The sequence below is a fragment of the Protomyctophum parallelum genome (genome assembly GCF_964188405.1).
Source record: "Protomyctophum parallelum genome assembly, chromosome: 2".
Lineage (NCBI taxonomy): Eukaryota > Metazoa > Chordata > Actinopteri > Myctophiformes > Myctophidae > Protomyctophum > Protomyctophum parallelum.
Window position 1 is genome coordinate 14,115,140 of NC_139699.1, and position 15,660 is coordinate 14,130,799.

Genomic DNA, 15,660 nt, shown 5'->3' on the forward strand with positions numbered 1-15,660 from the left:
CTGCTGCTTTGACAAAACTCTGTCTAATCACTGATCAGCACAACTGATGATATTTCTAATGTGCTTAATCCGTTCTCATTTAATGTCTAAGTGTACTGTCATGCTCATTTCAGCACGGCTGGAGGGCCAGAATGTCAGAATGTACATGTAATATTATTATATTATTTCTTCGTTTTTTTGGGCGACTCCTCTGAGGTACCACCAGAGGGGGGCTCAAGGGCCACCAGTGGTTGTGAACCTCTGTTTTAGGTTTAGGGGTAAATGGGTTCTTAGTTACGCCCGGATGTCCTGGTGACTGGTGACTGGCGGTGTGCTAGGGTTAGGGTTAGGTGAAAATGGGTTCTTAAACAATTCTGGGCGGGAACCCCTTTTGGTGTTAGCATTATGTTATGCTTTAGCTATATGTTATGCTTTAGCTATTGAAAAATAGCAGATCTACAAGCTCATAGCACGCCACCGAGTGGCACGCTACGAGCTTGTAGGTCTCCTATTTTTTATTTTATCGAAGAACGACTGACATAGAAACATAGCTTTTTCAGAAAACTGTCAGGATGTAGAAGACATTTTTAGAATCTGATCTCAGGTCAGAATGGGTTACGCCCGGATGTCCTGGTGACTAGCGGTGTGCTAGGGTTAGGGTTAGGTGAAAATGGGTTCTTACCCCCGGATGTCCTGGTGACTAGCGGTGTGCTAGGGTTAGGGTTAGGTGAAAATGGGTTCTTACCCCCGGATGTCCTGGTGACTAGCGGTGTGCTAGGGTTAGGGTTAGGTGAAAATGGGTTCTTACCCCCGGATGTCCTGGTGACTAGCGGTGTGCTAGGGTTAGGGTTAGGTGAAAATGGGTTCTTACCCCCGGATGTCCTGGTGACTAGCGGTGTGCTAGGGTTAGGGTTAGGTGAAAATGGGTTCTTACCCCCGGATGTCTTCGTGACTGGCGGTGTGCGCGCCCCCCCTGCTGAGACGCATGGAGCGCGGCGTGGTGGGGGGGGACGTCTCACAGCGGATGGTGGCCTTGTCGTCAGACTGGGCAGACTGTGGACAGACAGATAAGACAAGACAGGACACATGTTTAGTGGACAGACAGACTGGAGGGACAGGCAGACAGACAGGCAGAGTGGACATGAGGATGAAGAGGAGGAGTTGAGTGTCTTCCAGAAGCATTGTTCTAGCAGTCCTGAACTCGGTCAAATCGGTCATAGCGTGGTCCAACAGATGCACAAAGACAGAAGAAGACGGAAGTGTCTTCTAAAAAGGTGCTGCTGAGCAGATGTATTTTGTGTTCCCATAATGCTTTGCTGCACTGCCCCTCCTTGTGGAGAGAGGGGGCAGCAATGCGTGGAGGTGTGGACTTTGTAGTCCATGGAGGAAGTGAGACCACATTTTCAGGACAAATTCTGGTCGTGAAAACCAAAATATCTGGTCGTGAACACCAAAATATCTAGAAACACATATTACAAAAATTCAAAGCCCAGGAAAGTGTTTGTGTCCCAAACATCATTAAAGTGCCAGATTTTACTTCCATTCCCCCCCAAAACCGAGAGGTGAAATCTTCCATTATCTTCCATTAATACATACCGAATTTAGAGTGTTTTTCGTGCAAAACGAATTCTTGGAATGGATTCAGGATAATGAAAACCCCCTAGTTTGACACGTCACATCACATGCACACACTAAAAGTATAATGAAATTTAGAACATTTTGCCATATTATATTGGTTGTTGATGGTACCCCAACATTCAGCAGCTGTCAAAAGTTCCCCTAGAGTGGTTGAATAGAAACCAATGTGGGATGTGTTAGTAGACACCTTTACAAACACACTGGTGAAGAAAATTATTGGTAAGAAATGTGTTCCCAGATTTTATTATTATCACCTGACTACTTGCAACGGCCGCTGTCCAAAAATTGTTTTCAGTCCACAGTATGTCCTTAGCACCCTGTGGTTTTATTTGAGAGGACATGTGGACACGTCTTTAGCATCATAAGTGTAACGTACAAGAGAAAACATTCTGTATAATATAGTAACATTCTTGTGTTGTTCAGAGCAACCTACACGTGACTGTAAAAGGTCACAAATGTGACATCAGATCTAAGGAACAGGTTAGATCTAACCAGATCTAACCAGATCTAACCACATCGGTTGAAATGGAGAGGGTGAGTGGGAGTGATGGGGGGGCAGGCAGATGACGTGCATATATGTAGTTTACAGACAGACTAAAAAGCAGATCTCTAGATTACAGACACAGACTAAAAAGCAGATCTCTAGTTTACCTTCCTGCGGTGCTTCCGCAGGTCGCTAGGCTGAAGGCATGACAAGAGAGAGAGGGAGAGAGAGAGATAGAGAGAGAGAGAGAGAGAGAGAGGAGAAAAGACATTAGTAAGACACAAGACACGCACAGCTGCCCCCTGGTGGAACGGAAGACCCCCACCACAAAACCATGCATGCACGCACACACTTGTAAAATGTTCATTTATGTCCGCATAGTAATCAGAAGTACAGGACATAAACAGTGCCAGCGCAGTCAGACAACAGGAGGACAGCCAGTTACAAAGTGCATAGAGCGCAGAACATTGTTACCGTACATACAGTATAGTTGTACATACTGGTCAGACACAAGTCATGGATAGAGGAAACAACGCAGCCTCCTATAATGACCGCTTAGTCGCTTACACACACGCACACGCACGCACACACACACACACACACACACGCACGCACACACACACACAGTGTGCAAGTTCAGTCTTGAAAGCAGAAACCGAAAATTCAGAGTTAGAATCGTTGCGTTGTGTGAGAGTAATTATACGACAGGCCGTTTCGAGGAAGCAATCGGATTGGTTGGAAACAGCCTTTTAGCCGTGCTTCGAACCAGCATAATGGAACACCTAATTAAAACAAATAATTCAGCCGTGTTGTCCAGAACGCTGCAGACTCGGTGGCTAGACTAGCTAGTTTCTTGGGATATTTGTGGTCGTAGTGGCTTCATCTGTCATTAAGAATTTTGATTTGTTTTTGGCGACCCTCTTAGTTTTAAGGGTAACTGTTGTATAATCGCAATATGACACTCGAGGGTGTGCGTTACTGTCATGAATGGCACTTTATTCTGCACTGCTTACAGAACTCGCCTTCGGCTCGTTCTTGCAGCAACAGCCTCTCGTGTAATATTGCTTAATTTAATCACACCCTGAAAGAGATGGACAGAAGCCAGGAAGAGACACGCCAAACCAGGGTGGGTTAGGGGAGGGGCGGTGAGGTGAGGGGAAAGGGAGGTACCTGCATAAAGTAGGGTGCATAGCTACAGGCGGGCGGGGGGCAGAACCCCACCCTACCACCGCCACAGGGCAGGTATTTGACAGTCTGCTGGTGGGAGCCACCCCCACCACCGGGGGCAGCGTAGGGCAGGTATGTGACAGTCTGCTGGGAGATGATGTAGGGGTCGTAGCAATAGTGCTAGAGGACATGGGGTCACAGGGGTCAGGACATGAATGTTACTGCACACACTCACAGGGGTTAGGGTCAGGGTTATGACAGTTATGACAGACAAAGTCGTAACAGCGGCCGGGTGGAAAGAGGAAACCCTCTCCTCGTTATAATGGTATGCTCCCAGAGTCGGGGGAAGTTCAGTCCGCTCAGCGCTCACTCTCACTCTAGCTGAGTAAGGCTGGGACTGAGGGAGGCTAATGTAGCCTACTGTACTGTATTGTTTACACTCCGGAGTCCGGACCCGCCATGCAGTTTAATAATATACAGTCACACCAGAATGCACACTGCTGTCTCGTGTCTCATCACAACCCAATGCGCGACCCGTGAAGTCGGGGGGAAAAAAGAAAAAATAAGAGAGAAAAGGAAAAAGACGGAGTGACAAATCGTTAGCGACAACAAGCTAAGCTAACGGGCTGGTGGTGGTGTTAGCTTGTTGCTGCTGATTCAACGCACTGATTGTACTTCACTTTTCACTTCATCTCCACCTGTAATCTAGGTTATTTTGTTATTGACAACGTGAATGAACCCCGACACCAGGCGCTGCAAAAACAGACAGATCTACAAGCTTTCAACGCGTAGCAAACGGCGCCGCAGAGACGGGCGCGTCTGCGGCACCGTTGAGAAAAAAAACAGATCCACAAGCTCTCAACGCACTGCTGACGCGACGCATTGAGAGCTTGTGGATCTGTCCTTTTTTTCTACTCGCGACCCGCTGTCACATTGCACAAATATATCGTCCATATATATATGGCCAGACGATGGGCGATAGGAAAATGTTGCTATATCGCCCAACCTTAATATGGAGGCCATCACCTCCGGTCGGGCGGATGTGGCTCTACTTTCGTCACGCATTTCACTAGCCCTAGCCTCACGATCCCGCCTACGGCATTGAATGTGTTTAGAAAAGGGGGCGTGTCATTACCAGGGTCATGACCCCCATGCGGTCCAGCTCCCGGTTGGGGCTGCGGGGGATGCGTCGGGGGGTGGAGCCCCCGGAGCCCGGGGGGGAGGGGGGAATGGACGAGAGCGAGCGGAAGCGCTGTCCTCCCAGGCCGTCCATGTGTCCTCCCATGCCGTCCATATGTCCTCCCATGCCGTCCATATGTCCTCCCATGCCGTCCATATGTCCTCCCATGCCGTCCATCTGTCCTCCTAGACTGTCCCCGCTCACCACACGACCCTCTATCTCCTCTGCTCGTAGGGCCGTGCTCTCCTTTTCCTCCTGGATCATCCTGAGAGAGAGAGAGAGAGAGAGAGGGGGGGAGAAAGGTGGTTATTCTTTTTAAGTGTTGGAGTTTGGAAGGGCTCGTTGAAATCACCCTACGTACAGTAGCACCCGTTTGAAATGTGGCATAATGCGGGAGGCAGCAGGACGTTGCGTTATTTAAAACGAGCGCTCCAACGACGGTGGAGTGCTCCTCTGAGGACGACCTAGACAGCCCACATTGTTTCTTTAGGAACAATGTTTTCCAGTTATTCTGACGATCGTGTACCGGTCCAGCTGCTCTTATTATTATTCTGATGAATCATAGTGATTATTCTAATGAATCATAGTGATTATTCTAATGAATCATAGTGATTATTCTAATGAATCATAGTGATTATTCTAATGAATCAGAGATTATTCTAATGAATCATAGTGATTATTCTAATGAATCAGAGATTATTCTAATGAATCATATTGATCAGTGTAATGACTCAGTGATTATTCTAATGAATCATAGTGATTATTCTAATGAATCATAGTGATTATTCTAATGAATCATAGGTCATTATAATGAATCATAGTGATCATCGTAATTAGAGATGTCCTGATACTGTATCGGTATCGGGAAAAGTATCGGATCGGCCCTTATTTGTCACTGGTATCGGTATTCTGTATCGGTATCGGCTAACACACAAATTGAGGTATCGGGATCGGAAAAGCGAAAATGGGGACATCCCTAATTGTAACGACTGATTATTCTAAGGCTCGTGTACCTGATCTCGTTGTTGATGGCGTCGAGCTGCTCCTGCAGCATCAGGGCCAGGGTCTGGGCGTCGGCCTGTCCCCCGGGGGACAGCATGTCCACCGAGCTGAACATGTCGTCCCGGTCGTCCATGTCCCGCATGTCCTCCTCCATGTCCTCCATGTCGTCCAGGTCCATGTCGCTCTCGAAGGCCTGCGCCACGTTGGCCAGCACGTTAGCCTGCTGCACGCGCTCCCACTCCTGTTCGTTCAGCGTCTGCACCTGCAGGGGGAGGAGCCACAATGCAAGAGTTATTGAGCAGGGGGAGGAGCCAAATGAACAGGGGAGGAGCTTAATGAGCAGGGGAGGAGCCACCACCACCACAACAACACAAAGGATACAATATGTTGTTTATTCAGCAGTCAATGTGTAAATGTAACGGGGAGGAGCCACCACCACCACCACCAGACACCGCAACGTAAATGTTAACTCAATGACGAGTTAAACGAGATTCTTTCCCAATGGCCCAGGGTCGCGAGACTTGGCCATAGTAGTATTATTGGGGTACCCAGCCCAAAGGTTGAGAAACCAAGTCATGACTGATAACAAAATTTGCTGTCAAAATCAACACTAGAGTGACCAGGAAGTGGAAGTGGCAACAGGAAGTGATGTCACTACAAAAAAAACAAATGTTCCTCAGCAGGTTAACTTACATGTCTCTGATGTCCAAAACGGAAGCAAGACAGAGAAAAACACAAGACAGACAGACAGACAGGAAGGAAAGCATCAGAAAGTAGCCCAGCGTTAAGAAGAGTTAGTGGTTCTCAAAGTGATTTTCTTTATTTTATTTCTTCGTGAAATTGCTGAAAATCATTTAATTTGTTTTGAATTCTTGAAAATGGTGGCTTTTTTATACATATCTTTCTTTAAATAGCAATAAAGTTACCCATAAAATGTGTCCACGCCCGGCATTTGAGAACCACTGCTTTAGAGCGTGATTGGAGGAGGAGACATGTTATCCAATCAGAGCTCGACACATAAACGGAGACATTATTAATAATCATGTTGTAGATTTCACAAGGTTATCTCCTAAAAACATGTGTTTTTACCGACCACCATGGTGAGTAGGTTATAGAAAATGAACTATTACCTAAAATTAACTAATTTACTATTCATAAAATGATAAGTTAAAATAAGTAAGCGTACCTTGGAGGGCTCGTTAAGTTAAAATAAGTAAGCGTACCTTGGAGGACTCGTTAAGTTAAAATAAGTAAGCGTACCTTGGAGGGCTCGTTAAGTTAAAATAAGTAAGCGTACCTTGGAGGGCTCGTTAAGTTAAAATAAGTAAGCGTTCCTTGGAGGACTCGTTAAAGGTTTTATGACATTCATTTTAATTTCTTTTTCTTTTTCTTTTTTCTTTTAGGTTTTATGACCTCAATTACACCCAAAAAACCTGAACTTTGAACATTCAGTGGATTTTCTGTGGTCTGAAGTTTTCTTTGGGGTTTGGAGCTACTTTTGAGCTACAATGAAAACAGGCAACACAGTGAATCAGTGACATCTGCTGGCAAATCCCATTGACATATATGGGATTTGCAGTAAGTGATGTCACTTACTGCCGGCAAATCAGAGCACCTGTTTGAGCCAGAAAACCCCAGATCACAGAAAATCTACTGAATGTTAAAAGTTCATGTTTTTGGGGTGCAATTGAGATTAGAAAACCTAAAAAAAAATAAGAACAATTCCAAAACCTTTTCTTTTTATGTCACAATCCCTTTAAGTTAAAATAAGTAAGCGTACCTTGGAGGGCTCGTTAAGTTAAAATAAGTAAGCGTACCTTGGAGGACTCGTTAAGTTAAAATAAGTAAGCGTTCCTTGGAGGACTCGTTAAGTTAAAATAAGTAAGCGTTCCTTGGAGGACTCGTTAAGTTAAAATAAGTAAGCGTTCCTTGGAGGACTCGTTAAGTTAAAATAAGTAAGCGTACCTTGGAGGACTCGTTAAGTTAAAATAAGTAAGCGTACCTTGGAGGACTCGTTAAGTTAAAATAAGTAAGCGTACCTTTGAGGGTTCGTTAAGTTAAAATAAGTAAGCGTACCTCGTTAAGTTAAAATAAGTAAGCGTACCTCGTTAAGTTAAAATAAGTAAGCGTACCTTGGAGGACTCGTTAAGTTAAAATGAGTAAGCCTACCTTGGAGGGCTCGTCGCGCAGCGCCAGGCTCCGCCCCTTTTGGGGTCTCCGGAGAACCAGAGCCCCTCCCCCTCCTCCGTAGTGGTCCGAGTTGCTGTCCATCATGGAGGAGGCGGAGACTGGGTACCTGAAGTCTGGGGTGCTGCCCAGGTGGGACCGCCTGACACACACACACACACACACACACACGGGAAACATGTTTTTATTTTATCGATTTAACCCATTCAGGCCTGACATCGAAGAAAACAAAAGTCTTCTAAATAATGACAATTTTCGGAAAGATTTGAGGGACATTTTAACGATTTTTCAAAAATAGCAGACCTACAAGTTCATAGCGCGCCACTCGGTGGCGCGCTATGAGCTTGTAGATCTGCTATTTTTCAATAGCTAAATTATAACATAATGTATGTAACCACCAAAAGCGGTTCATGCCTAGTGTAAATCTTACCCATATGTGTTGATCTTAGGGTTAGGGTATACATGTTACCATAGAGGTATAAATGTTACCATAGAGGTATAAATGTTACCATAGAGGTGTTAATGTTACCATAGAGGTTAAGGTTAGGGTGTAATTCTTACCCGTGTAGCAGAGAGTTGCTCCTACTCCTCCCCTGGTCGTTCTCTGACCTCATGGTCTCAATCTGGATCAGAAGTTGTTCCTGGAGGATTAGAAATGTTGGAAAAACAACTTAATGTCATGTGAGGTGACGAGCGTACAGCGTACAGGCACACACACACGCACGCACACGCTTGCTTCACAGGGATTGTGATAAATTAATTCAATGCTTCACAGGGTTTGTGATGAATTAATTCAATGCTTCACAGGGTGTGTGATAAATGAATTCAAGGCTTCACAGGGTGTGTGATGAATGAATTCAAGGCTTCACAGGGTTTGTGATAAATGAATTCAAGGCTTCACAGGGTTTGTGATAAATGAATTCAAGGCTTCACATGGTTTGTGATGAATTAATTCAAGGCTTCACAGGGTTTGTGATGAATTAATTCAAGGCTTCACAGGGTTTGTGATAAATTAATTCAAGGCTTCACAGGGTTTGTGATAAATGAATTCAAGGCTTCACAGGGTTTGTGATAAATTAATTCAAGGCTTCACAGGGTTTGTGATAAATTAATTCAAGGCTTCACAGGGTTTGTGATAAATTAATTCAAGGCTTCACCTTCTCATGGTGAGCCTCTTCTATCAGCTTCTTGGTGTGGTCCAGGTCTCTGATGAGGGCGTTCTGAGGGACAAAATAAACCCAATAAAGTCTTTAACTTCTGAGTGGCTACACAAACAAACACGTTACACTTTGACTTCTGAGTGACTTTGATTTAAGTTTTAATACTAATAGTTCCAATGTTATCTAAATGTAAGGTTGTAAATATATGCTTAACAGTGTCGCGAGGTTGACGGGGTACATGGAAAAAATTATCCCTGGCCTGGTCCGAAAACAGTTTGGAAACCCTTGCTCTGGAGCAGACAATCTCTCCTTGAGGTGGCGCTGTGACTCACCTTGTCTTCCAGAGCAGACATCCTCTCCTTTAGGTGGAGCTGTGACTCACCTTGTCCTCCAGACTTTAGGTGGCGCTGTGACTCACCTTGTCCTCCAGAGCAGACATCCTCTCCTTTAGGTGGCGCTGTGACTCACCTTGTCCTCCAGAGCAGACATCCTCTCCTTTAGGTGGCGCTGTGACTCACCTTGTCCTCCAGAGCAGACATCCTCTCCTTTAGGTGGCGCTGTGACTCACCTTGTCCTCCAGAGCAGACATCCTCTCCTTTAGGTGGCGCTGTGACTCACCTTGTCCTCCAGAGCAGACATCCTCTCCTTTAGGTGGCGCTGTGACTCACCTTGTCCTCCAGGGCAGACATCCTCTCCTTTAGGTGGCGCTGTGACTCACCTTGTCCTCCAGAGCAGACATCCTCTCCTTTAGGTGGAGCTGTAGTCTCTCGTTGGACTCCGACAGCAGTTTGTCCACCGTCTCCGACAGGCGACGATTGTGCTCCTCGTTCATCTTCTCCCGCTGGCGCGCCTGACACACACGCACATGCACACACACACACACACACACGCACACACAGCATAAATTAACATACTTTTCAGATGATCGACATTTCTGTATTATAAATGTTTTTAGTGGTCTCATAAAATATTCTAATATTATGAGATAGGATTTTTAGATTTTCATTCATTTAAAAAAAGGTTTTAAATAATTCACTTTATGAATATATGAGAGTTTTACTTTTTGAATTATAATACGGAAGAACCCACAGTGTGGCCATAGATGGTAGTTAGCTGCTCCACTGTAAGAAACGGCTTATGTTAGCATTAGCTCACGATGTTTATCTTTCGCCATGAACGTTAGTATTGAGAGCCAAAGGAAATCGTAAGTTTAATGGGACTCTATGGGACGCACGTGCACGTTTCCTGGGGCTTGGGGTATGCAAGGCGTTGCCTAGCAACCGGGCCAGTGTTCCGTTTCATATTGATAAAGTACATTAATTGACAGAGAACCCCGACAAAGGCAGACAATGGTTGAATTTTAAATGACGGAACACTCCATAAAAAGGCATTAAATGTGTTAAAAAAGGGTTACAAGACTTCTAGTACTGTGACAATGGCCCCAAAAATGGCACATACCCTGAAGCCTAAGACTAATAGTACTGTGACAATGGCCCCAAAACAACACATACCCTGATGACTAAGACTTCTAGTACTGTGACAATGGCCCCAAAACAACACATACCCTGATGACTAAGACTTCTAGTACTGTGACAATGGCCCAAAAACAGCACATACCCTGATGACTAAGACTTCTAGTACTGTGACAATGGCCCCAAAACAGCACATACCCTGATTACTAAGACTTCTAGTACTGTGACAACGGCCCCAAAACAACACATACCCTGATGACTAAGACTTCTAGTACTGTGACAATGGCCCCAAAACAACACATACCCTGATGACTAAGACTTCTAGTACTGTGACAAGGCCCCAAAACAACACATACCCTGATGACTAAGACTTCTAGTACTGTGACAATGGCCCCAAAACAGCACATACCCTGAAGACTAAGACTTCTAGTACTGTGACAATGGCCCCAAAACAGCACATACCCTGACGACTAAGACTTCTAGTACTGTGACAATGGCCCCAAAACACATACCCTGATGACTAAGACTTCTAGTATTGTGACAATGGCCCCAAAACAACACATACCCTGACGACTTCCTGGTTCTTCTCGTCCAGCTGGGACTCCATCTGTCGTAGTCTCTCCTCCACGTTGCCATGGCGCTCTTCTGCCTGCAAGGTCACATGGTGAGAGGACAAGGTCACATGACAACGTCACATGACGAGAGGACAAGGAAGTCTGTTTCTAGCGAAAATGTAACAAATTCAGCAGCAGTAACATTAATAATAATAATATTAGTGTTTTCTCCCTAGTGTTTTCTTCATGAATGAAATGGCCGCGATGATTTGTTTATTTTTTAAACAGTTCTTATATGAGGCGATCTAACAAAAAAAAACCCTATGGGGATTACAATGCAAATGAAAAAAGTACATGAACCCGTCGGGGACTTATAGCACCCTCTATCAATATTGACGTCAGACTCGGTGCTCCCCATATAGGGAGTACTGTCCGAAATCATCACTATTAGAGTCCACTAAGTCTGGATCCCAATATAGGGGAACGACCCTATCAATTCGGACGCAGCCTCAGTCAACATGACTACATCAGAGAGAACTCTGGCATAGCACTTTCATTTTTTATCAAACATGTTTCTTCTTTAGCCCATTTAGACCTGAGGGCCTTCTAAAACTAAAATAAATAACCTATTTTTCCGTCATCTCTCCAAATAGAATCACATCAATACAGCATTAAATTGTGGACCGAATCTTACCCAACAACAACAACATGGGTCTAAAAGGCTGGGGGGCATATCTTGCGCGCCACCTTACCCCTTATCCCTAAGCTTGCCATATTTTACTATTTTTTAAAAACGTTTTGAAATAGTTCAACTAGCTGGTCTACATCGACACATGAGCTTTGCGTTGTTTCTTTCTTCAAAATAGTAAAAAAAAATAATAATAATAATGATGGACCTTGATATGAAAAGGGCTGAAAACCAGCCTAGACACAAGTAGCATGTGCTTAACCCATTTTGACCTGAGATCAGATTCTATACATAGCTTGTAGATCTGCTATTTTTAAATAGCTAAAGCATAACATAATGCTAACACCAAAAGGGGTTCCCTCCTCTTTAGAAAATGTTTCAGATGTCAAAAATGTCTGAGATGATAGAATGGTGATGGATGATGGTGGTCATGGATGGAAGGGGAACCTTCTGAAAGCTTCATGGCTAAATCCTGATGACTGTGCAGAAATAGTTGTCTAGAAACAACGTGAAGCCAAAAATACAATCTGGTTTCACTCCCATGAATATTTCTCTGCTGTATCGTCATTCCACCCGTCTGTTGCATAACCAATCTGTCCATGATGGAACAGTTCACATAAACCAGTGGTCCGGGGACCACCAGTAGTCCATAAACCAGTGGTCCGGGGACCACCAGTAGTCCTTGAAAGGGTTCCAGGTGGTCCCAAGTTAAATTATAGGGGATTGATAACCAGATGGACCCTCATTAGATCTTTAAATGAATGGGGGGAAAGACACAGACACACAGAGAGAGAGAGAGAGAGAGACAGAGACAGAGAGACAGAGAGAGCCAGAGAGAGAGACAGAGAGAGAGACAGAGAGATGGGGGGGGGGGGGCAGGCTAAGAATAGCTCACTGCGGGTATCTGGAGACAACCTAAACAATCGCTTTCCTTGCCAGCTTCCTCAGGGAGACGCAGGGGGAAATAACCTTATAGTGAGAGTGTGTGTGCCTGTGTGCGCGTGCCTGTGCGTGTGTGTGTGCCTGTGTGCGTGTGCACGCGTGCCTGTGTGTTCAGCAACGTGTCGTCATCATCCTCTTCTACAAAGACACCAGTGTCGATTTTGTCGACTAAAACTATGACGATAACTATGCGTCGACTACCTTTTTTCACTGACAAAATGTAATAAAAACTACAAGCTATGATGACTAAGACTAAATATATTGACAATGTTGTCAACAAATAAAAACTAGACTCCGTCATTGCCATGTGTGGCCGTCTCCAAAAAATAGCAGATCTACAAGCTCACAACGTGTCGCGTAGAACTGCTATTTTCAGGCACACAGCAGAGTATAAATCAGCCATTTCTACGACATCACGGCCCAGCAAAATACATTTTAATTCACGACATTGTTTGTCACCATCCGGACGTGGGTGAAAGTGGTGGTTTTCACGTTGATTTGTGTCCATTATCTCTGGAACTGAAGGTCCAATCTGCTCAGTTCAAAGCTCGCTGGATGTGTGACTTTGGGGACAAATCAGTGCCGGGATTCCTTCAAAATAGAAGCTCTAGGGGGCCGGAAAGACATGGCAGCTTTTACTCTGAACACACCCTTGGTTAAAGCAGCTATGCTCTGGGCTAGCTCGGCTTCCACCTCAGTATATAAGGGTTACATTAACAGTATATAAGGGTTACATTAACAGTAATAATACCTTGGTTAGAGCCGCTACTCTCTGGGCCAGCTCAGCCTCCACCTCAGGGAGAGTCTCAGCCTTACGGATGGTCTGCTGGAGTTTCTGCTCGGCGACGTCCAACTTCTCCTGAAGCTGCCTGTTCCTGTCCTCTGTCTGAGAGAGAGACACACACACACACACACACACACATTGACTGAGCATGCATGTACATACACAACGTATATGTTGATGACTAAGCTTGTGCATGTGCTATTTTATGGTTGGGGGACAGAGGTTGGGCCTCGGGGTGTGTGTGTGTCCTACCTGTCTGAACAGAGAGTCCTTATTGGCCACCTCGTTCTCCAGCTTGTCGTTGAGGTCGTGGACAGACGTAGCCTCTCTCTGAGCCGCGAGGTAACGCTTCTCTAGCGTGGTGATTCTCTCCTCCATGTCGTCCTTCTGCGCCATGGACTGAACACACACACATTTAACATCTTTATTTGCATTCACATTTTACAAGAAATTATTGAACACAAACAGTAGTGGATACGCAAACTTGAAAAAGAAAACTCTACAACAAGTGCTTCAGGTACAGATCACGGGTACAGAAAGCATCGCCTTCTCCATATATGGCGACTGCCAATTATTGCAGACACTGACCAGAATTTTGCCGATGCCTGATCAGCTCTCGGCTTGGGCATGCCTGAAATCTGAAGGCCACTCACGACTGATATGGACATAAGTAGTTTACATCTGTAGCCAAGCTGTATAATAGCATCCTTAAAGGGACACTTCACCCTTTTTGCAAAAGAATATATGTTAATGACGTTTAGAAGCTTTAGATCACTTTCCTGGGGGTATTTATGTGTGTAATATGTGGTTTTAGTTATTTTAGATTGTAGCAGTGAGCCTGTTGTCTCTGATGTCATGGACACTGGTCTCACTACCTTCCTGGACTACAATTCCCATAATTCTTTGGTGCACTGCTCCTCCTTGCGGATAGGGGGAGAGCTGTCTTACTGAGACAACATGTAGTCCAGGAAGGAAGTGAGCCCAGTGTCCATGACATCAGAGACAACAGGCTCACTGCTACAATCTAAAATATCTAAAACCACATATTACACACAAAAAGACCCCCAGGAAAGTGTTCTAAAGCTTCTAAACGTCATTAACATATATTTTTTTGCCAAAAGGGTGAAGTGTCCCTTTAAGACGCTGGTACTTAAGCACCTTGGTAAGGAATGCCTCTTCCAGACTGTGGTCAAATGTACATGCCACTTCATGTTCATGTCCTCAGACTAATAATAATAATAATAATAATAATAACCACCTCTCGGAGGTCTCTCTGTAGTCGCGTGTTCATGTCCTCAGACTTGCAGAGGTCTTTCCGGGCCGTGTCCAGGTCTTCCTCCAGCTCAGCGATGCGCGCCACCATGGCCGCCATGCGCTCCTTCATCTGGCCCAGGTCCTGCGTCTGGCGCTCCACCACCTCCTGCAGCTCCCCCATCTTCACCCCGGGGTGGACCCCCCCCTCCTCCTCCTGGCTCAGGGAGCCGTCCGACGACCGCTGGAGGTTCAAAACAGTACCACGGCACTTTTGTTAGTCAAAGTCTGCATGGTGTAAAGCAAAATAAAATGTCAAGACTGAAAATGTAATGATGTTTTAGGGCCGACCAGCTCAAGGACTGTCTAAAGAGGACGAGACGAGAAGACCGTACGGGCGACGCCATGTTGCTCCATGGAAGGAAAGGAACATGCGCAGTTGAGACCAGGAAGTTGTACATGCACAAATTTGGGCATGTACAACTTCCTGGTCTCAACTGCGCAACATGCGTTTTTTGGGGGAAAAACGGTGCGAAAACACAGCTAAAAATCGGGGGGAAAAACACTGCAGTGTGCAGAGACCTTAACAGATTGACTTCTAAACCCGAGTTACCCTAGTTTTGGTTTTGTGACACTGGAGGGCGCTGTTGGCTAACCTATGGTCTTTGGCTGGATTCGTGGCTCTCGGACCTCGTAAGACGTCGATCACATGACCGGAAAAACAAACGTCTTCCCGTGGCTGGTGGAGGCGGTGAAAAAAAAACACCACAATGCATTCCTATTGGACGATTCAACCAGGGCTCTCTCTACACGACCGCCTGTGTTTTTCTAACCGATTGTCGCCCATGGATGATAAATCATAATTTAATTATTTTCCGAGTCTAGGAGACGCCATTTGAACGCACCCGTGCGTACTGCGTAGGGACGAAGCCACGGAAAATATTGGAAGATTTTATTTTTCTAAGGTCAGTAGAAAAACAGGGCGTGTCTCCCTTACCTTGCCGTTGGAAGTGGGCGTGTCTCCAGAGATGTGGTTGAGCTCTGCTCTCTTGCTGTGTTCTCTGAGGTATGAGAGCTACACACACACACACACACACACACACAGTTAAGAAGTAGTTATGAAGAAGTTTCTCCATATATAACCAAAATTAAAAGATTTGTTTTAATTTACT

The 15,660-nt window shown here is 45.2% G+C and overlaps 1 protein-coding gene across 2 annotated transcripts in view; it reads right to left on the minus strand.

Annotated features, from left to right (window-relative positions):
• ppfia1 (PTPRF interacting protein alpha 1) overlaps window positions 1-15,660 on the minus strand; it is a 70,490-nt gene that overhangs the window by 21,779 nt on the left and 33,051 nt on the right. For both annotated transcript variants that reach the window (XM_083759611.1, XM_083759612.1), the window contains exons 6-17: window positions 15,486-15,563; window positions 14,496-14,732; window positions 13,490-13,636; window positions 13,205-13,339; window positions 10,835-10,918; window positions 9,516-9,647; window positions 8,795-8,857; window positions 8,199-8,278; window positions 7,620-7,779; window positions 5,462-5,712; window positions 4,404-4,713; window positions 914-1,032 (exon numbers count right to left, since the gene is read on the minus strand). In XM_083759611.1, the coding sequence (XP_083615737.1) occupies window positions 914-1,032; window positions 4,404-4,713; window positions 5,462-5,712; window positions 7,620-7,779; window positions 8,199-8,278; window positions 8,795-8,857; window positions 9,516-9,647; window positions 10,835-10,918; window positions 13,205-13,339; window positions 13,490-13,636; window positions 14,496-14,732; window positions 15,486-15,563 (1,796 nt within the window). The remainder of the gene's footprint in view (window positions 1-913; window positions 1,033-4,403; window positions 4,714-5,461; window positions 5,713-7,619; window positions 7,780-8,198; window positions 8,279-8,794; window positions 8,858-9,515; window positions 9,648-10,834; window positions 10,919-13,204; window positions 13,340-13,489; window positions 13,637-14,495; window positions 14,733-15,485; window positions 15,564-15,660) is intronic.